The following is a 22,260-nucleotide window of genomic DNA, read 5'->3' as shown; positions in this document are numbered from 1 at the left end:
ATATTATGAAAAAAACTAAGATTAGCAACAAGATATTAATAAAAAATGTTCACAGCAAGAATGGTAATTCTATCCATTTAGAATGACTGAGTAACAGCTGACTATTTTACGATACCCGTTTGATAGTTTGGCGACAGCAGCTACTTCCTATTTGGAACGGGGGGGGGGGGGGGGGGGTTCCACTGTCCAGTGAGGAGCTGTCCAAAAGTCAATGCTTTTTAGCATAGACTTTTGGACAGCTCCTCGTGGTTTGACTACTAACAATAAACAGTGTTGGGGGTAATGAATTACATAGTAACAAGTTACTTTAATTTAGTTTAGTAGTTTACTTTTGTCAGTAATGGAGTAACGCAATGAATTACTACGGAGCCCTTGATCTGACATGGGTTAAAAAAAAAAGTTTTCCATTTCCACTAAATAATTAATTCCAAAAAAAGAATCGGACATACAGTCAGGTCCGTAAATATTGGGACAGAAAAATTTTCAACATTTAAGGCTCTATAAACCACCACAATGGATTTGAAATGAACAAGATGTGTGTTAATTGCAGACTGTCATGTCAGCTTTAATTTGAGGGTATTTACATCCAGATGTGCCTCCCACCTGTTAAGGAACCAAAAGTAATGGGCCAATTGGCTTCTCAGCTGTTCCATGGCGAGGTGTGTGTTATTCCCTCATTATCACAATTACAACATTCATAAAAAGAAGAAATGCACTGGGGAACTCAGCAATGACAAACGACACGGGAGATAACGGGAAACAACTGATGTGGATGAAGGAATAATTCTTTCCCTGTTGAAGAAAACTCCCTAAACAGAGGGTTTACCACAAGATGTAAAACCTTAGTGAGCCTCAAAACAGGAAGGCCAGACTAGAGTTTGCCAAACAACATCTAAAACCGTCTTCACAGTTCTGAAACAACATCCTATGGACAGATGAGACCAACATCAACTTGTTCCAGAGCCATGGAAAGAGAAGAGAATAAGAAGGAAAGGAACTGCTCATGATCCAAAAAATACTATGTCATCAATGAAGCATGGTGATGGTAATGTCATGGCGTGGGCATGTATAGCTGCTAATGGACCTGGCTCTCTTGTATTTATTGATGATGTGACTCGTGACAAAAGCAGTAGGATAAATTCTGAAATGTTTTGGACAATATACCAAAACCAAAGGCCGACATGGAAAGTAATATACATTGTGTAAAACTTTAACATATTATTGAAAAGACGTGGCAGTATTTATATAGGTGGGTAGTAACAGCAGTGAGTGAATGGAACCCTTAAGACCCCATTGGGGGAGAAAAGTCATTTACACTGCAGGTCTTGATGCTCATATCCGATTTTCTGACTATATCCGATTTTTTTGACGACCCGCTTACATCATCTTTTAAAGTGACCCGTATCCGATTTTTGCATTTACACTATACAATGCTGAAACTGAGGACTGAAGACGTTCCGAGGACTACGCAGCAGCATTTCCGCCTTCTGCGGACCTCCTTCAGACTTTTGTGTGACTGCAGTTCAAATCAAATCAAATCAAACTTTATTTATAAAGCACTTTTCATATAAAAATATAACACAAAGTGCTTTACATTAAAAAACAACAAAATCTAAAAAAAAATCATGATGATTTATTAATAAATAAATAAATAAATAAATAGATAAATAAATAAATGGTGCCCCCATCCACGTACCTAGCCCCCCACTCCTTTCACACCTCCCACCCTTAAACTGATGGGGAGAGACAATTAGAATCCCCCTGAGCACAAGAACAAGATGCTGGAAACGCTGATAATCGGAACCTCCCCCTCCGTTAACACCCGCATAGACAGCCAGATGCAGCATCACAGGCATCCAGAGCTGCAGTGGCTGAACAGCAGCCAACCCAGAGGGAGAGGTTCCAGCTGAGGAAGCACTGGAAATAAAAATAAATAAAAATGAGAATCAAAAGGTAAACACATTGATAAAAACAATAAATATTTGAAATAAGGTAAATTAAAATTACGGTTTAAAAATCTATTTCAAGTTCATAAAACAAGACAAAATGGATCAATAAATAAATAAAAATAAGTAAATACATATAAATAAATAACTGAATAAATAGATAAATAAAATTAGCTAAAAGCCAGGTTAAAAAGATGGGTTTTGAGCCTTTTTTTAAAAGCATTTATGCTCTCTGCGGCTCTCAGGTCCTCTGGCAGACTGTTCCATGAACGGGGACCATAGTGCTGAAACGCGGCTTCTCCATAGGTTTTAGTTTTTACAGCTGAAGGTTCCTAATGTTGGTTTTTGGAAGACCAGCAAGCAGGGCGTTACAATAATTAAATTTTACTCATGATAAAAGCATGCATTAGCATCTCCATATTGGCAAGAGAGAGTAGTGGGCGGACTCTAGCCAAATTTTTAAGATGATAAAAACCAGTTTTAACCACCTGTTTTATGTGGGGGATAAAAGTCAGCTTAGAGTCAAAAATAACACCCAGGTTTCTGACTGTTTCTGAATGACTTAATGAAAGTTCCTGTAGCTTCAGAAACTGTTTGTCTCTCTTGGCTTCAGGACCAATAACTACAGTTTAAATTTTTTCCTGGTTGAGCTGTGGAAAGTTATTTGCCATCCATAATTTTACATCTAAAATACAGTTAAAAAGTGCTTCTATTGGTCGTGTGTCATCAGGAGACATAGCTATGTACAGCTGGGTATCATCAGCATAGCTATGAAAGCTGATGTTGTGGCTCCTGATGACATTCCCCAGAGGAAGCATGTAAATGTTAAAAAGCAAGGGGCCAAGGATGGAACCTTGAGGCACACCACAATTAATTTCATGGACCCCAGAAAAGTGTGTGTCCATGGTTACCATAAAGCTTCTCTCCATGAGATACGATTCGAACCATTTGAGAACAGTCCCTGAAAGGCCAAGACTTTTAAGTCTGTTTACAAGGATCAGGTGATCAACAGTATCAAAAGCTGCACTTAGATCTAACAGAGCTAGTACTGAGATCTGACCTGAATCCAAAGCACACCTGACATCATTAACGATTTTTAACAAGGCTGTCTCAGTACCGTGGTTCGTTCTAAAGCCAGACTGGTTTATCTCAAAAATGTTATTGTGTAAGAGAAACTCATTCAGCTGAATAAAAACAAGTTTTTCTAAAACCTTACTTAAAAATGGCAAGTTGGACACAGGTCTGTAGTTATTAAAAACTGAAGGGTCTAAATTAGTTTTCTTGAGTAACGGTTTCACCACCGCAGTCTTAAAGCCAGCAGGAAAAATACCCGTCTGTAGAGAGGAGTTCATGACATTTAAAGTCTCACTCTCAAAAGACCCATAAAATGATTTAAAAAGTGACGTGGGGACTTCCGGCTCTCCACCCAAGATGGCAGCATAGCTTCAGCGCTCCCCGACGTCATTAAATAAACTCCCTGGAAATAAAGTATTCTGAAGCAAAGTGATATTCTTTTAACATTATGGAGACCAGGGAGTTGATCCCAAGGAGGAAAAACACAGATATTGCACCTACTACCGAAGATATGGATGACAATTGAAACCGCTCCTCCAAACACGAGGCGAATCAAGGCAAAACCGGACCAGCTAGCCTGGAGGAAATCCTAAAAGAATTAAGAAGCTTTCGACGGGACAATGAACGACAACTTTCAGAGATCCAAAGAAACCAGCTGAAGGCCGAAGCTCGATTGGAAGAAGCTGAAACTCGCATTGATGATGTGGAAACAACTCTACAAGCAACATCAACGCTGCTAAGGAAACTTCTGCAGCGGCAGGATAACATGGAGGCTAAGCTAACAGAGCAGGAGGCTCACGCACGGAGAGACAATATCCGAATATACGGCATTCCCGAAGAAGCGGAGGGCACCAATATGATCGCCTTTTTAGAAAAACTGCTCTTCGAGACTCTGGATATCACACGTGACTCCGGTGTTAAGATAGAAAGAGCCCACAGAGCTCTAGCACCAAAGCCCACAACACCGCAGTCCAAACCGCGATCCATCATTGCCAAGTTCTCCAACTTCAGAGCAAAGGAGGAAGTTATAAAGAGGGCCTGGCAGAAGAAACAGACCATTTACAACAATAACCGCTTCTTCGTGGACCACGACTACCCCCCAGCAATCCAGAAGAAACGTATGGAATTCAACCAAGCAAAGAAAGTCCTGAAGCAGAGAAAAATCAGATTCCAGACGCCTTACCCTGCGAAAATGCGCGTATTCTACGAGGACCGAGCGCGCCTATACCAGACCGCAGCGTAGGCTACAGCTGACATGGCATCGCGGGGGCTCCCGGTCACCGTCGTCCCCCCTCCCACCGACCCCCACCGGCGGGAGCTACAACAACTTTCTGCGTGGAGGCGGAGGGAGGACGGCGCGGCGCAGAGGAGTACGGAGGAGTATCAACCGGGCTATGTGGAGAAACTCCAAGAATACAGGAGGAAACCACCAAAAGACAAGTAAAATGGTTAAAGAAGAAGTTCTTTGGAACTGGTGATTAATGTAAGTGTTCAAGGTGCCTTTTTTTTTGTTTTTTTTCTTTTTCCTCCTGACGTTTAAAGTAAACAGTAAATTAGTCGGGACACACAATAGCTATGACAGTAAAGACAGCACAGCCATCTCCCAGGGCCCTGCCCTTTAAAGTGGGCGGGACTATCCCTGACTGGAGCTCAAACATCTCCAGCTCCACAAAGGTTCTGCCTGCCAGAACCTCTTCTCCAGAAGAACTCTCCCAGCAAAAAGTTCTTTTGTTCAAAATATTTGCTGAGAGAACACTCGTTTTTTTTTTATTCCTGCTGTTTTCTATGTTCAACTCTTTCTAGTTAAACGGATGCATTGTTATTATGTAAAGGGACCATGTACCAAGAGAACTCTTCTGTCAGACACAAGACACCATGACAGATAATATAGTCCTATGTGCATCATATAATGTAAATGGAGTACTTAACCCCATTAAACGAAATAAGATATTGTCTAAACTAAAAAAGAACAAAGTCCAGGTTGCCATGTTACAAGAAACTCATCTTAACCCAACTGAACATGAGAAACTAAAAAGGATGGGGTTCTCAAAAGTCTATTTCTCATCTTATAAAACTGGACACAGAAGAGATGTAGCAACTTTAATATCCCAAAAGATACCATTTGAATTCATTTCTGAACAAAAAGATAAAGAAGGGCGATACATACTGGTAACAGGGAAAAAAGATGGGGTTAAAATAAGTTTTTTAAATGTCTATGCCCCCCCGGTAGTGAATTTTCCTTTTATCAAAAACTTATAGCATTGATGACACAGGCAGATGGTATAATTATATGTGGGGGGGACTGGAACATTAGACTAGACCCAAGGCTGGATTCATCAAGACTACCCCCCCAGAGCGCCTGGCGGAAAAAATTCAAAATGTTGATATCACAACACGGTATTATCGATATTTGGAGAGATATCTACCCAACAAGAAAAGACTACACCCATTATTCTCACGCCCACACAGTATATTCAAGGATTGATTATTTCTTTGTTTTTAAAATGGATTGTGAAAGGATCCAATACGTTGAAATTGGAAGTATCGACATCTCAGATCATGCACCAGTACTACTTAATGTAAAAGTTGGTGCAACACACAAAAACCTACAATGGAAACTAAACACAAGTATTCTTAACGACCAACAATTCATCAAACTAACCAAATCAGACATCAAAACTCTTTTGGAAGAAAATCTTAACGGGGAGGTCAGCTGAGAAATTGTTTGGGACACACTAAAGGCAGTGATGAGAGGAAGCATTATATCTTTTTGCACGCATAAAAAGAAGGAGAGAGAAACTAAACTATCGGACTTGAGTAAAGAACTGAAACAACTTGAGAAAGAACATAAAAATCATCCAGAAAAAAAAACTGAAGTAAAATTAAAAATTTTAAGAAACAAAATAAATGCAATGTATCTAAAAGGTATACAGAAGAAGATGATATACACAAAACAAAAATATTATGAATCCGGTCCCAAATTTGCCAAACTATTAGCAAGTAAATTAAAAAAACAAGAAGCGGACAACACAATCTACAAAATTAAAGACCCAAGTTCCAAAATTTGTGTACATAACCAAAGCGAAATCCAAAAAAATTTCTTAAACTATTACAAACATTTGTACAAACAACCAAACTTAAAAAACCCCCACCAAATACAGAATTTTTTAAAAACACTTAATTTACCAGTTATAACAGAGGATCAAAATGAGTTACTAACAGCTGAAATAACCGAAGGAGAACTGTCAAGAGCCATAACAGATCTCAAGGCAAATAAAGCACCCGGCCCGGACGGTTTTCCTCCAGAATGGTACAAAAAATTCAAAATGGAATTATTATCTTTTCTAACCCAAATTTTAAACAAAGTATTAAAAGAGAACAAAATACCACCTACATGGAAACAAGCAAATATATCAGTGATCCCGAAAGAAGGAAAAGACCCACTTAACTGTAGTTCATTTAGACCCATCTCTCTCCTTAATGTGGATTATAAACTGTTTACAGCGATCATGGCAAGAGATTAGAATCTGTTCTGCCATGTCTCATCAATACCGATCAAACAGGCTTTATTTCACAAAGGCAAGCGCATGATAACATAAGACGAACCTTACACATAATGGGACCTGTCCTTGCTAAAATACTTGGGAATTATAATTCCCAAAGATATTACTACCACAACAAAATATAATTATGAAGAATTGATTACAAAGATAAAATCTGACATCAACAGATGGTCCGCCGTCCCTTACATCAGCCTGACCCAATGAATTGAATCAGTGAAAATGAACCTACTACCGAGATTTCTGTTTCTCTTCCAAGCTTTTCCTGCCGAACTTACTAAACAACAGTTTTAACAATGGGACAAAATTTTATCAAGATTCATCTGGCTGGGCAAAAAGCCACGTGTCAGATTTAAAACCTTACAACTCCCCAAAGAAAGTGGAGGGATGGCGGTCCCTAACCTAAAGGATTACTTTTATTCCACACAACTCAAACCCCTAATAACTCATTGCAATCCAAATTATTATGCCCGTTGGAAAGACATTGAATTACTTTTAGTTTCAGACCCCCCACTACAGGCACTCATGGGAAACAAAAACATAGGGGAAAACCTGGGGAAAGTTGAAAACCCGTGGATATTGACACAATTAAAAATCTGGTCCCAAATAAAGGATGAATACAGACTAAACAATAACTTAAAAATTGTAAGATGGTGCGCATACGACCATGATTTCAAGCCTAACCAGTTAGACACCAGATTTCGTCACTGGACAATGCAAGGGTTAAACACATCACTCTTTAATGGACAAGGGAATAATGAAAGATTTCCAAACACTTAAGGATAATTATAACTTAGGAAAAAATTATTTTTACAGATATTTACAATTACGCAACTACATTAACAAAGAGATCCTCCACACCATGGATACAAAGGAACCAGTGCTTGGTGAAATATTAACAGCATACAAAGGAAAATGTAAAAAAGGTATGATATCTAGACTTTACAAGGGATTTATGAGTAAAAAATTGACCTCAACTCAATATATAAAAAGTAAATGGGAGAAAGAAAGCAACACAACTATGACAGACGAAGAATGGAAAGATTGCTGTTTATCAGTGTGGAAATGTACAAATTCACATGTATGGAGAGAATTTAGATGGAAATGTTTGATGAGGTTTTTTATTACACCCAAACAAAAGAAACATGGCAATGGAGATAAAAGTAAGTGCTGGAGGCAGTGTGGAGAAGTAGAAGCCAACTATTACCACATATTTTCGGAATGTGCCATTCTAAAACAATTTTGGAAGGAAACACATATTGAATCTATATTAAACAAGACAATACCCTGTGATTTTACTAATCTGATTTTAGGCAAGACACAACTCCCACCTATCAATGAAAATTTATTCAGAATATTAATAACTGCTGGTAAAAAAGCAGTGACAAGACACTGGCTCCTCCCCACTGTACCCAGCTTGGACAATTGGATAGACATTGTAAATGAAATCTGTCAGATGGAAAGACTAACCTACTCACTTCGGATAGAGATGCCCAAATTTTTGAAGATATGGTCACAATGGATATTTTATGTTAATAATTTACAACAAATGGAGGTAATGGACATGTCTGGCTTGTACTGATAATCAAGATTAATGTTTTATTTTTATATTATTCTTTTTATTTTATTTTTTTTAACTTCTCTTCCTCCCTAATAATGCATCCGCTGTTCCCTGTTTTGTGTCTAGTTAGATACCAAGTTATGTTATTGGAAAAAAAAAAAAAAAAGGAAAAGAATTGTTGAGAATGGAGATATGTCATGGGTTCAAAATTGACCCTAAGTGAATTTAAATGTACTGCTTTATAACTTTCTCAATGTTCATAAATAAAATTTTGGGAAAAAAAAGGACATTTTGAGACAGTGAAAAAAAAAAGTGATGTGGGGATGGGGTCCAAAAAACAAGTTGTTGGATTAACTTGGGAGAAAACTCGACCAAGTGTTGCAGCTTCAACCAGGTCAAACTGTCCAGTGCTTCCTCAGGTAAAATCAAGCCATCGTTACCAATAGGGAGGCTTTTCTGTCCTTCTATGATGTTTGATCTGACAGAATGGATCTCGCTCCTGAAGTGGTCTGCAAAGTCCTCACACAATGAGGCAGAGGCTGGCATTGGGTTTTTGTTCACATTCAAGTTGATTAAAGATTCAATTGTGGTGAAGAGGACTCTGGGGTTATTTTCATTTACAGAAATGATGTTCGCAAAGTATGAATTTCTGGTCTGTTTCACTGTTTGATTATATAGTTTTAGTTGGTTTTGGTATAACTGATAGTTTATTTCAAGTTTGTGTTTTCTCCAAAGTCTTTCGGCAGATCTACAACGCCTCTTCAATTGTTTAATTTCCTCAGTTCTCCAAGGGGGTGTGGGTTTGATTTTTATCTTTTTAGATTTTAGTGGAGCAACTGAGTCGAGATCTGGATTTTAATTTACTGTTAAAACTTTCAACAAGTAGATCACAGGGGGCTGGTAAGACAGTTGGAGAGTGGGAGCGAACAGAAGTAATACATTTTTCGACCACTTCAGGAGTCAAGTAGCGTTTCTTCACTGTTCTCACAGAGGTCTCCTGCTTTATAAAACCAGTAATGTTAAAAAGAACACAGTAATGTTCAGATACAGCCAAGTCCACAACAGCGGACACACTGGTAGGTAAACCATGACTTATGACGAGGTCAAGAGTGTGCCCCCTGTTGTGAGTCGGCTGCATGACGTGTTGTTTAAAATCAAGAGAGGAGAGCAAGTCCAAGAACTGAGTGGTGCAATACAGTAAACCCTTGTTTTTTGCGGGGGTTACGTTCCAAAAAGAACCCGTGATAGGCAAAATCCGTGAAGTAGAAACATCTATTTTTTTTTTTACAATTAATATACAATTAAACACTATTATACATTGAAAAGAAAGAACAAACCATTTTACAGGCTCAAGCATTTTTTTCACAAATAAACAGTATCAATAAAAGTACTTTAGAAACTTTTTTTCAACAAATAACTGTACTGTACTGTCAAATAATAATTTTAATCATCAATGTGAACAGAAGGCTTCAAATCACGGAGATTAGCCCCGCCCACCGCGACCTGAGTTTTGGATTGAACGGGAGAAAATTTAAAATGATTATGAAAAAAAATACAAAGTACAGTCGGACAAATAGTGACTCACGTTTATTTCACTGCTCTACAGACTGAGCCGCTGCATCCTGACTCCGCTCTGCAGTGTTTTCTTCTTTTGAAGCCCACGGGGCAGCTGTGTGTTTGTTCGGGAGAAGAACATAGTGATAGGCAGTTGTTGTCGCTCTTTTTTCTATGGGTTTTAGAAAAACTCGAAATTGCAAGATGATTTGCACGTACGTGTTGTAAATTTGGCAAGCTGTTTTACGTACGTGTACATATTAAACTGCAACGTTATTGACGCACAGGTAGAGAAGAATCTGAGTGACTTTTTAGCCAATCAGAATGCAGAACACAATGCACAATGCAAATCCGTGAAGTAGCGAAACCGTGAAAAGTAAACCGCGTTATAGCGAGGGATCACTGTAGTCCGACTTCCCGTCTACATGCAGGTTAAAATCACCTGTTATTAAAATCATGTTAAAGGAAGTGTGGACAGAAGCTAAGAACTCAGAAAACTCCTCAATAAAAACAGAGCTTGGTTTGGGTGGTCTGTATACTGTGATGCATAAAACTGGAGGTACTGTTAAAGACAAAGGCATGGTGTTCAAAGCTGGGATACTCATCTAATGTAATCTGCTTTAATGCAAAGGAGTTGGACATTATAGGTGCAGTACCCCCACCCTTTTTGCCCTCCCTGGTTGAAAAAACAAAGCTAAAATTGGGTGGAGAGGCCTCTGTGAGAACAGCAGATGCATCCATGCTCAGCCATGTTTCAGTTAAAAAGAGACCATCAATTTTATGATCTTGGATAAAATCATTTATGATAAATGTTTTGTTGGACAAAGATCGAACGTTAAAAAGTGCCATGTTAAAAGAGGGGGGTGGAGTGGTTGTGGAAGCTGCTTCCTGAGGTTTTGGTGCTTCCTTTAGTGGAAGGGAGTTAATGTTTGCTTTTCTCCCAGCACTTCCCCTCACGGAAGACCTGTCTGTAATAATAGACTTAATGGGACAGGCTGGGAGGGCTGCAGGTTGTGGCAAGAAGGCACTGTCGACTGAAGCAGTTTCTTGGGGAATGTGGGGGGAAGATACATCCAGTCAGTCACTTCCACAGACCGATGTCTGCATGGATGAGGAGGAGGTCTGGACTGGTGTGGGCATGATGGGGGCCAGTGATGTCTGGACAGAGTGTCTGATGTTTGCAGCTAAAACATTGCTGCCCAGTGGACTGGGGTGAATCCCATCAGTTTTATAAAATGAGCTTCTGTTCCAAAAAAGATTAAAATTGTCAATAAAAAAAAATCTGTTGAGGCTGGAAGCAGACTGGAGGCAGGTGCTCAGACTCAGCAGCCTGCTGAAGAGGCCCTGGCTGCGGGAGAGGGAGGGGAGGGGTCCCGAAATAAAAAGAGTCAATGGACAGGAGCTTAAAAAATTAAAAGGTCTGATGAACGCCTTTTTGGTCATTTCAGACTCCCAATAAGACAAGTCATTAAAACAGACGTGTAAAATCAGCCTCCTGACTGTGGAAGGGAAATGCAGCAGGTCTGGGAGTTTCTCCAGAATATCCAGAACTGTGGCTCCCGGAAAACAGTGTGTGACCGCGTTAAAGAAGCGGACCTTCCGAGTCGCTGATTATCGCCGTTGTCGGGGTAAACAGTGGAGGAGGAGACGCGGGCACAGGTGGAGAGCCGACAGGTATCTGCGTGACGACAGCTGCAGGGGCGACCTCACCTTGCGGCCAGTTGTCATGGAGGCAACGCAGCGACGGAAGGAGGCGTTGTCTTGGGTGTTCCTGGATGAAGCAGGCGAACGAGAGGGGGTGGGGAAAAAGGGGGGCTGCTCGGCTCTCTCTGAGCTTTGAATGAGGAAGTGTTTGCAGATGTTGTGCTAACAGTTTTATCCAAGTGATGAACCTTTCCTGCGCGATGACTTCTCTTTTTACGACCGTGGTCAGAAACGCACGGGAGATTTTCTCCAGGGCCGAAGGCGGATTCTCCTTCGGGGTTCACTTTCCCGTTCGGAACCCTCAGTTTCCAGAGTGGGTTAAAAAAGACTCCAAAACAGTCCTTTTGGGGGAGATACCTTTTTATTACGGTTCTCTGTCCCCCGAACACACAATATATGAATGCACACTCTCCTTTCCTTACACACACGCACGTGCGGCCCCCATCACATACACGGCCCCACCCTGCAACACAAGCAAAGACATAAACAGCCTCTAGCCTGTTCCATAGCATCGGTGTCCCACTTCATTAGTTACCGTTTGCGTCCCGACCGGGACCTGCCCGGAAGACTACGGTCTGAAGCCTGAGGCTGAAAGGTAACACGCTGACAGCAAAATCAGAGCCAAAGCACCTTTATAAGTCATGTGATCTCTGTTGGTGGTCTCCTGAGTTGACGTCAATGACGTACGACTCGCATTTACTGGGGAATATCCGATTTGTCTGCTTACATGGCAAATGCACGTATCCGATTCGTATCCGATCTATTTCCACATATGAATGAAGCCTGAATCCGATCTGAGAAAAAACGAAATCCATGCGCTTTTGTCCTGGTTACACGTTCACCGGTCATATCCGATCTGTGCCACATGAGAGGGAAAAAAAAAAAAAATCGGAATTGGATCACTTCCAACATCGCCGAGCCTGGTCGGGCCATATTTATAACACCCCTTGTGGGCCGCCCTTTTTTCCCCGGGGTTCCCCCCTCCTGGGCGGGGGCGGCGGGCCCCTGCCTTGCTCCTCCCTGGACCAACCGTGGGCCGGGTGGGTGGCTGCCTGGAGTGCGGAGCGGGTCTCCCTTGGGGGGTCCTGGCTCGTACCTGGGGTTGGGGCGGGGGGATGCCCGGAACTCCTGGGTGGTGGTGGGGTGCTCGTCTGGTGCTGTGGGCGTCCTTCTCCGGTGGGGCCCTGCGTTGGGCTCTTCCGACGCGGCGGGGGGGCTGCTTTCCTGGCTGGGCTGGGGCGGCGCTCTCTTTCCCTTCGCGCCTCCCTGCTCTCTGGCTCTGGGGGCCTCGCGGCGGTCCTGCTGGCCCTGGCCTGGGTGGCGGTCTTGGTCGCCCGGGGGACGGTTGTTCCCTGCCTGTTCCCGTGTGGCGTTGGGGGAATTCCGGCTGCCGCTGCTGCTGCGGCGGGGGTCTGGGTGTGGGGGTTGCTGGGCGCTCCTCCTCCTTCTTTTCACATTCCACCATCCATTTTAAAAGAACATAAACACTCACCTTTGCACTTATAGTTTGCATGATTGAATGAATGAAAGATTTCACACTAGTTGGTTTAAAGGCATAGGTATGCGTTCGTGAACACTATCTGTTTTGTGTACATGTTGACATGTGAAAATTTTTTGCAGCTAGCAGGTGTGTTGATAGTATTTGAGTGTGTGTGAACAGGCCCCGCCCTTTTTGTACTACATTTGAACCGTACCGTAATGATAAACAACCAGTAAACCTGTCTGCTCTATGCTGCTTCATGGTCTTTCCCCCCCTCTCTCACTATCACCCCCCCCTCTCTAACGTCCCTCCCTCTTCTTCCCTTCTTTCCTTTTCCGTCCGGTCCAACACCAAAGATTTTCAATCATGGTTAAAATGAATAAAGTTTGGCCTCAATTACAAAAGGGGTATATTCAGTCATATCTTTGGTTTGTCTGAAGATTAATAACCCCTCTTGTTAAAGTAAAATATGTCCAACACAAGAGGCCCTCAGCTCTCATCTGCCTGCCCAGCTGTTGGACAGGACAAGTATAAAAAAAAAAAAAAAAAAAAAAAAAAAAGGAATTGGATCACTTGAACCATGCAGTGTAAATGCGGCCTATGTCAGACAACCCCGCGTTCCACTGTCTTTCCCTCTGTGTGTCCGAGGTTGTCGACCCCTGATATCTACTGTAGTGTTAGGAAGTGTGTGGTCAACATTTCTTTTGATTGCTCAGAAAAGTGTTCCCACTGGTTTTTATGTGTTAAATTAGAGACTCTAGACTTGAGGTTTGTTTCTTGTATTTTTTTCTTAATTGTTGAAGATAAAGAAAACTCCTTGTTGGCGTAAATGTATAAATGATTGTCTTAACCAGAAAAACTGAAATAAAAGTATTTTGTTAAACAGTGAAGTGGAACTTTGTGGCTCTTGTTGGGTTTTGGTCTGGAAGAAACTGGATCAAATGGTTCTTTTAGTGTTAAAGGTTCCAGACTCTTGATTTCCACTGAAGCTATGAGTATGAAATGTCATTCCACAGACAAACCATCAACAAAATGATCCTGATGCTGCTGAGGTTCTTATGGAAGTGAAGCAAATCTCAGCAGAGATGCAGTTTTTCTAAACTGAAATCACTGACATTAAACAGGCTGAACATTCATGGAGCTGAACTGGACACAGAAAAACCTCCCTGTTGTGTTTCCACCCACCAATGAGGAGCAGTTTGATGAAGATGAAGCTGCACTGGAGGAAGAATCAGTCCAGAAAAGATGGAGAACAATTCTGACACTAAGCTGTTTTTCACTGATGTGTTCAGGTTTGAATCTTTTCTGTCTGCAGATCCATGAGCAGGACCCTGTCTTTGGGTTTTAGCTTGAAATGTAGTTTTGGAAATAGAATCTGTCTGAATGTCTGGAATTGGAGACATGGAGACATCAAAGAGGTTTAGATGGATTTTGGGATTTACAGAGAAATCTGCTGAAAAGAACTGAACTACAAACTTAGAACCACAGATGACAAAACAGATTGTACTTTTTTATCTGCTAACAATTTTCTCTTTGATCTGTTAAGGTTTCCTGTTTTTCGTTAGCTGGAGGGACTAACTAAGATCATATGATTTGAAGAATGTTGTCGGCTGCACTGACCAACAATGTCTTCTGTCTTTTCAACTGGAAGGGACAGAAGAGACTCTTCCAGGACACGCTGTTGATGGACTGCATGTTTAGAGAGCTTGAAGCTCAAGATAGAACCGTTGTTGAAGTGAACATAGCGATAGTGTGGAGATGAAGATCAGAGTCACACTGACCTGCTGACATGTGAGAGCTGTCCACACTTTGGACATGACTTCTGTCTCTTCTCTTCCTCTGATCTCTGTTCTGTGGGTCTGTCTCTTCATCTGTAGTTGATGTTGATTCTGTCTCTTCATCTGTAGTTGATGTTGATTCTTCATGTTGGTTTCCTTCTTCATCCTGACTATCAGTTACATTAAAGCTCTGCTGATTGTTTAGATCTGCTTCACTGTTCTCATCTTCCTCATAAGTAGGAATCTCCATCAAGGTATCAGTCTCCTGCTTTAGATCAAACTGATCTTCATCCTGACTGATGCAGAGTTCCCCTGGTTCCTCTTTAAACTGTGGAGGTTCTGGTTCTTCCTGTTCATCTTTAATCTGTGGAGGTTCTGGTTCCTCCTGTTCCTCTTTAATCTGTGGAGGTTCTGGTTCCTCCTGTTCCTCTTTAATCTGTGGAGGTTCTGGTTCCTCCCGTTCCACCCTGAAGTTCCTCTGCTGGTTGCAGAAATCTTCCTCTTCAATCATCCAATGCTGGGGGAGGTCTGCAGGGACACAAACACAACAAGGAGCCTTTTATACGTTTCCAGGACTTTTGGGTTTTTCAAGCATCAATAAACTCTGTGATCATTGTAGAAAAATGTCTGAGGAGTCTGGAGGACCACAAGAGACTAATGGAAACAATACATATAGACGCCATTAAATAATTAAATAAATGTGACATTAATTCTTTAAAATTTGAAATAAATAAGCTAAAGTGTCATTAAAAGTGTCAATATTTAATTAAAATTAAATGCTATATGGTTTACACAGGTCACATTTAAAGTTCTTCTAATATTCTACATTCTATTCTATTTCTCCATCTGACATTGACACAGTTTAAAGGGGAACTTTGTTTCAGGCTGATGGTTGAACTTCTGCCTTTTTTCTGCCTTGTGCAATGAGATGAGAAGAGAACTTGAAACTTTGTTCTTCCAGTTTGTTCTTCTGGTTCTAGAGAAATAAAGTGCTGATTCAACTGGTGACAGAAACAAACACACAGTAGTGTCTGATAAAGACACGTCAATGATCACTGTGACGGTGTGGCACCGTCAGATGACGAGGGGGGGCCACACCAGGTTTTATTGTTTGTGTATCGATGTATTTTGTATTTTCTGATTGCTACCTGTGGTGCCACCTGGACGGGAATTGAGAGCAATGCCCCGTGGGCGTGGCGTCCCATTTAAGAGGGAGCACTGCAGGTGGTGACACGAGGAGTGACAGAGTGTGCTGTGTGCTGCCTGGCCCTGCGTGGTGCTCATTGTGGCAACAGTGTAGACAAATAAACACAGAACCTCCTCACATTGGCTCCTCTGCATCCTTTCTCGGCGGGACCCCGTCACAATCACTCATGGATCATGTGTGACACATGTTACTGGCATCTGCACATATGGTGCACAGTCGGGACTTGAACACACCAGGGTGTGGTTCCACCAGCACAAGCAGCTGTTCCAGATGTGTACATTGGAATGTGTACACAAGTGCATTCTGGACAGTTGTGGACAAATATACACAACTGGACACACTGGACCCTCCAGCAGACAGGCTGTAGGTAATGACAAAGTCCATATTGTGTCCTCTGTTGTGAGCAGCTGTGGGACATTTTTGAAATCTGTGAAAAACTCACAATCATGACATCATCAATGTTGTCCACATGTCAATCAAAATCACCAATGATTGAAATCTTATTCTACCTGATGTGAAGTGATTGAATGAATTGAAGTTTATGGAGGATTTTTACTGTTGGTTTTGCACAAAATTAGGAAAATGCCAAATATTTTTGGAGTAATCCCAGTGATGAGTTCTATGGTTAAGTTTTTAATGTTTTATAAGAGCTAAAAGGGATCATATCTCCAGGCTTTGTTTTGGAGCATGTTCATATTAGTGTAATTTTGACAATGTAAAATATTATATGTTATTTAAGGTTTAACTTGATTTATTCTGGATTAATATTCCTGTCTGTTTTTAATCACTTTCAGTTCAGTTTTAAAATTTGTAAAAGTTTAGCTTTAGTGTTTTCAGTAAATGTTTATTGTTCGGCCCAAAACCTAAAAGTGTGTTTTGGATTTAGGCCCCCTGTTTGACAGAGTTTGACACCCATGTAATTTATAAAATTCTTGATTTTTGTGTGTAAAATGGACAAATAAAGATAGAGAACACAAAAAGAATGTCATCAAATGTCTGTGTGCGGGGGGAGGGGGGGTTCCTCGCCCGGGGAGTAAGTTATTGTAGAACCACCACTGAGTCACAGACGGGTCCCCAAAAAGAAGAGCATGAAGCTCAAAGGGCTTCTTCTCTGTTTCTTTGATGAAGGTGACATACCTATGTGGTGGAGCTGCAGCTGTGGTTTCCAGATGATATCCAACAGTCTGCGCTGACGACAGAGCTCCTGCTCGTACTGGACGATGGTTCCTTCACAGAGTCTGCAGATTTCTTCAGCAGCAGCAGCTAGTCGCTCGCTGATCAACTCTCTCAGAGACTGAAGGGAAGACATGGTTCCTGCTCCGATCTTCAGCTCCAACTGAACCCTCAAAACTGGTTCCGCCGGTTCCAATCTGAAGTTCCTTTGTGGGCTGCAGAGACTGTCCTCTTCAGTCAGCCAATGCTGGGGGAGGCCTGCAAAAACAAAAGAAGTCCCGCCTTTTTTATGTTTTGAGGAATGTATTGTAAAAACGCCAATACAAATTTTACAAATTTATTTGGAGGAGCCCCAGAAGGACCATTGTTTGTAACGTAAACTTCCTTGTAAGAGTGTCATGAAGTGGTTTAAAAAAAATAAGTTCTCTCTGTATCCCAGCTTTACAAAAGGCCCCAACTACCCACCCCCCACCCCCCCACAGGAAGACCTGTCAGTCCATAACCTGCTGAATGGAAATAAATTAATTTCCTTAATCCTTTTAAGAATATGAAATTGCAAATTAAAGCTGTGAGTGGCGTTGTATTGCTCGCGCTACATGCCCTCACCGCCCACCTCTATGCTCCACCAGCCCTCACTACCTGCATCTATGCCCCATTGTCGTCCTCGCCGCCAGAGTCTAGGCACCACCGCCACTCTTAGCACCCATCTTTGACCAAACCACACTTCCTGAGCAGCCACTACGCACATTTAACCCCTCCTTCTCAACTAACTCAGGAGCACTCATTGATTAAGATACTAACTATGCTGACTATGTTAGTTATGCTAATGTGGCTACAAGTGCTAGCATAGCTTTCAGCATCATAAACTGACTCAGAAAAACTCTTTGAAAAATAAAGGAGTAATATGAGTGTGCCCCTTTTGCGAGCTCACCACACGTTCAACTACAACTTAGTAGTTTACAACAGTAGCTTGCCATTGATGCCTGAAAAGTTACGAGACAATTAATAAAAATCCCAATGACAAGTTTTTGTAAGTATCTGATACTAAAGGTGCTGTTTTTAAAAATCAAAGATGGCGGCCTCTTCCTGAGGTCAAAGTTCGACAAAACTCCTGAGGTGTTTGAAGACTGAAATTAGCGGAATGTGTGTGAAATTTCATGGAAATCAGTCTAAAAAAATTCATTTTCCTAAAAAAACGTGAATTATTAAATCGTAGATTTTGGCACACAATGTCTGCCAAACTATAGGTTGTGTGCAAAATAGTTTTTTGTGGTTTTTACCATAAAAGAGAATAACAGTAAGGACCGCAATACGTGTCACTACGCATACCGTTTGCGAATGTTCAGTCTGCCATTAAAAAACTTGGTTTCCGCATTGGAAATTTTATGTAGTTAATACATGCATCGCGGTGCATTTTGGAATAGCGTGTACTTAGACTATCATTCAGAAAAGTAAAGTGTATTTACTGGACATTTTTGTGCTTCGTGAAACTTAAAGGTGATTAAAATCTCCCAAACCCCACCCTAAACATTGAGGAAACCCCCAGAATTCGATTTTACAGACTCAATTCTCTATAGAAACGTCTAGAAGAATTATGTTAATGAGCGTGACAATGAGCAATCATTTGCTTAAAGAGGCACATTATTATTTTTCTCACTTTTACAGTAAAACTTATGGAAGCGATTCTGTAGCATAAATAAAAAGCAAAGTCAAAACCAGAAATGCTTTTTAATTTTCAAAATGAAGCTGCATTTTTTGACTCAAAAATAAAATGAAAAAGCAACCCACCAAAATGCTTTTTCATTTCTTTCCTCAACACAGCTTATTCTGTCACTTAATTAAAATTAAAATTAAAATGGTATTTGACATTTCATTTTCAAGACGTTCTCTGGTAAATGTCTCATTATTAAAACGAAAATGCAAAGAGGGGATTGCATTTGCATTTTAGCCCTTGTGCTATCCTAGGCACTTTAACGTTGGGAGTTGGGTCATCTAGACCCACTAGACAGTGCTCTGAACCTTTTTTCTTCAATGATTTGTGATCTTCACTGGTGTCCATGGATTACATGAAACCTTTCCACCTTTATCCACCTTTGTCATGGTAGGGAGAACACGTCCATGTAAGGGTGGGGTCATCTAAGATAGCACAAGGGTTAACATCCACCCCGCGCACCTTGTCGCAATATTCATTTCGAAAAAGCATTAGCAGAGGGGAGGCGGGGCGATGACGTCACTGCTTTCTCCGTGTGTCCGGCTGCTGACTGACGCACACACGCGCACCAGGAGCAGACTGTGTTAGCGGCAGAGACGAGGGTTTTGTGATGGTTGTGAACTTCTGATGAGTTTCCACAGCTTCTCAGGACTACATAACAGCATGTCCGCCTTCTGCGGTCCTCCTGACGCACCGCGGACAAGCTTTTGTTCTTCGGAGCACAGCGGAGCGTGAAGCTCCCGATGATCGCTGAAAGCGGAAATGCTGCTACGATCTGAGAAACCATCATATGAACCACTGGAAACACAAATTAATATGATGGAGTCTGGAGATCATCATTGAAAGCTCCTGACTTTGGTTATTGAGTATTGTGGATGTTTGTATGATGGCTAATGAAACTAAAAATAAAAGGTTTATTCACTTGAAATGTGTGTGTTTTAATCTCTTAAATTGCCTTAGAGAAGGAAAAAACAGATTTTTAAATATTTAATCAAATGAACCAATAAATTAATTACACTAATTATATTAATTAATCAGTTAAAAATGTTAAAAAATTTGCTGAAGCACCCTAATAATATGTGAAAATTGGACAGTGTTTGGAGCAAAAATAGGGAAGATGTGATATCTAGAAGAAGAAAAAACATTTTTGCTCATCTTAATCTTTTGTGCCTGTAATTACCAAGTTTTCCCATTGTTTTCTTATTCACAAAACAACAGAAATCGTTAAGACTTAAAAATGTAATAACTTGGTTAATTTTAAGTCTATTTAGCTAATTTTATTTTTTATTTTGAAGAATAATTGAATTGTTCTATCATGTGTGGTTACATTTATTCTAACTGGGCCTTAAAATCTTTTGTCTTGTGGTCCCTACTGTGTTAGGGAAAGGAGGTCAGAACCCTGATATCCACTAAAGAAACCTGAGAGAATCAGCTGCTGATAAAGACTCAATAAAACCCAAATCTGAAGGAGAAATCAGTGAGAGATGAACAAAGGGCTTCTCTGTTTGTTTGATGAAGGTCACATACCTATGTGGTGTAGCTGCAGCTGTGGTTTCCAGATGACATCCAGCAGTCTGCGCTGACGACAGAGCTCCTGCTCGTACTGGACGATGGTTCCTTCACAGAGTCTGCAGATTTCTTCAGCAGCAGCAGCTAGTCGCTCGCTGATCAACTCTCTCAGAGACTGAAGGGAAGACATGGTTCCTGCTCCGATCTTCAGCTCCAACTCCCACAAACACCGCCATCCTCTTCACTGCAGCTCCGATCGATCATCTGCTAGTCTCACAATCACAGAGAAAAGGTTCAAACAGAAACTTTTCTCCTGGTTGGAGATTTTCCTGAAAGTTCCTGTGATCCTGCAGGAGTCAGTTCTGCTCAGCCTGCAGAGCAAACAGAAAAGACTCTGGAAGCTTCCACATGTGAAACTTCAAGACAAAGAATCCAAACAACAACATCTGATTGGTTGACTTTTGGAGGGAAAGCTGCAACCGTCTTCTGTGATTGGTTCAGCCGTCCCTGCCCCCACTAGTCCACTGCACAGGGGGCAACATTCCAGGGGGGGTTGGTAATCTCATCCTTCTATTGTTTCTGCCCCACTGGCTCTTTCAAAATAAAGGCTTGTTGTAGCAGAAACCTGAATGGAACATCAGAATGGACTCAAACTGCTGCTGGTTTCAAAGCCTCGTTCTCAACTTCCAGCTGAACTCTTCATGAGTTTGAGCGTCTGTGACAAACTCTACAGTTGAACAACAGCAGTGAAAATCTCCATGGATGTCAACTGGGAGAGAATCAACATGAGATTTCCAAGAGTTTCTGCAGGAACTCATCACAAAGTCAGGAGCTGCAAGGCCTGATGGGAGATCTGGGATCCTATTGTGACATGAAGGAAACTCCTTCAAACAGGAAAGATTTCACCTGACACGATCACTTTGATGATAACATGAAGATGGATCCCAGTGATTCAGCTGAAAAACATCCCATAATACAGTTCTGGATGGTTCTAGAGTGGTGTGGAGATTTCTAGTCATTTCTGCATCACCTGCCTGTGACAGTCACACCTCCATTCTAGATGCAGCCAATGACCTCTAGGCTGTTTGAGGCTCAGAACAACATGACAGCCAGGAAGACCATCCCTCCTCCTGACCACCAGCTGCTCTGTCTCACAATGGCTGCCATGAGGAAGACTCCATGAAGAGTTAACGCCCAGAGGTCTGCTGGACCAGACACCATTCCTGACAGAGTGATCAGAGAGTGCAGAGCAGCTGCTAGACGTCTGATGTCTGACAGGAAATCTTCTAGCAGATGTCAGCTCCATCCCATCAGACGTTAGCTGACAGACTGGCGGCCATGAGCTGGAACAGCAGTCAGAAACACAGTCAGAGGGTGGAGATGGGCTGCAGGTGAAGCAGGAGTCCCCGCCAGTCATCCTGGACACCTGTGGAGAAAAAACCAACACCTGCAGGAAAAGGCTGGAGGACTGCAATGGCAGAGATGACCAGCAGAGGGAGACAGAGAGACAGGGACAAACCAGGACACCTGCAGTAAGTCCAGACCAGGGGTCACCAACCTTTTTGAGACCGAGGGCTATTTCATGGGCACTAAGTGGTATGAAGGGCGCCACTAAAAACCTCCTATACCCCCCCCCCCCCAATCCACAATTTGAGGAGGTCCTTTTGTGTGCCCTAATTTTATTTTACACTCATTTTACACACAAAAACATGCCTGAATTTTCTGGTCTAGTTTTACAGGGGGGGGGGTCAAACTCAGTTGCAAAAGGGGCCTAAATCCAAAACACACTTTAGGTTGCAGCCAAACAAGATAAACATTTATTGAACACACTAAAGCTAAACTTTTAAACCTTCAAAACTTTAACTTAACTTTTAAACATATATGTGAATAAAAACAGAAAGGAAAATTAGTTCAGAATAACAAATATATTCTGTCAAAATGATTCAAATATGAACAAACAAAGCCAGGAAATAATATTAATTAGAAATAATAAATCAAATTAT

General features: G+C 41.5%; 2 protein-coding genes across 4 annotated transcripts in view; one reads left to right on the top strand and one right to left on the bottom strand.

Moving 5' to 3' along the window:
• LOC144987150 (uncharacterized) overlaps nucleotides 1-21,787 on the bottom strand; it is a 95,436-nt gene extending 73,649 nt beyond the window's left edge. Inside the window, exons 1-3 of one of the 3 annotated variants that reach the window (XM_078936205.1) lie at nucleotides 20,276-21,787; nucleotides 17,002-17,295; nucleotides 14,661-15,185 (exon numbers count right to left, since the gene is read on the bottom strand). In XM_078936205.1, coding sequence (XP_078792331.1) covers nucleotides 14,661-15,185; nucleotides 17,002-17,295; nucleotides 20,276-20,447 — 991 coding nt within the window. In that variant the 5' untranslated portion in view covers nucleotides 20,448-21,787. Of the gene's footprint in view, nucleotides 1-14,660; nucleotides 15,186-17,001; nucleotides 17,296-20,275 lie in introns of those variants that run through there. The other 2 variants (XR_013651032.1, XM_078936208.1) reach the window with 2 other exon arrangements.
• The window catches only part of LOC144987897 (ribonuclease inhibitor-like), a 177,086-nt gene that overhangs the window by 41,139 nt on the left and 113,687 nt on the right, over nucleotides 1-22,260 (top strand). The gene's annotated exons all lie outside the window — the stretch shown is intronic.

This window comes from Oryzias latipes, chromosome 2 (genome assembly GCF_053564925.1).
Source record: "Oryzias latipes strain Hd-rR chromosome 2, Olatipes_Hd-rR_3.1".
Taxonomy (NCBI): Eukaryota; Metazoa; Chordata; class Actinopteri; order Beloniformes; family Adrianichthyidae; genus Oryzias; species Oryzias latipes.
Note: the sequence above shows the minus strand (reverse complement) of the source record. Positions and strands in the feature narration are given on the sequence as shown.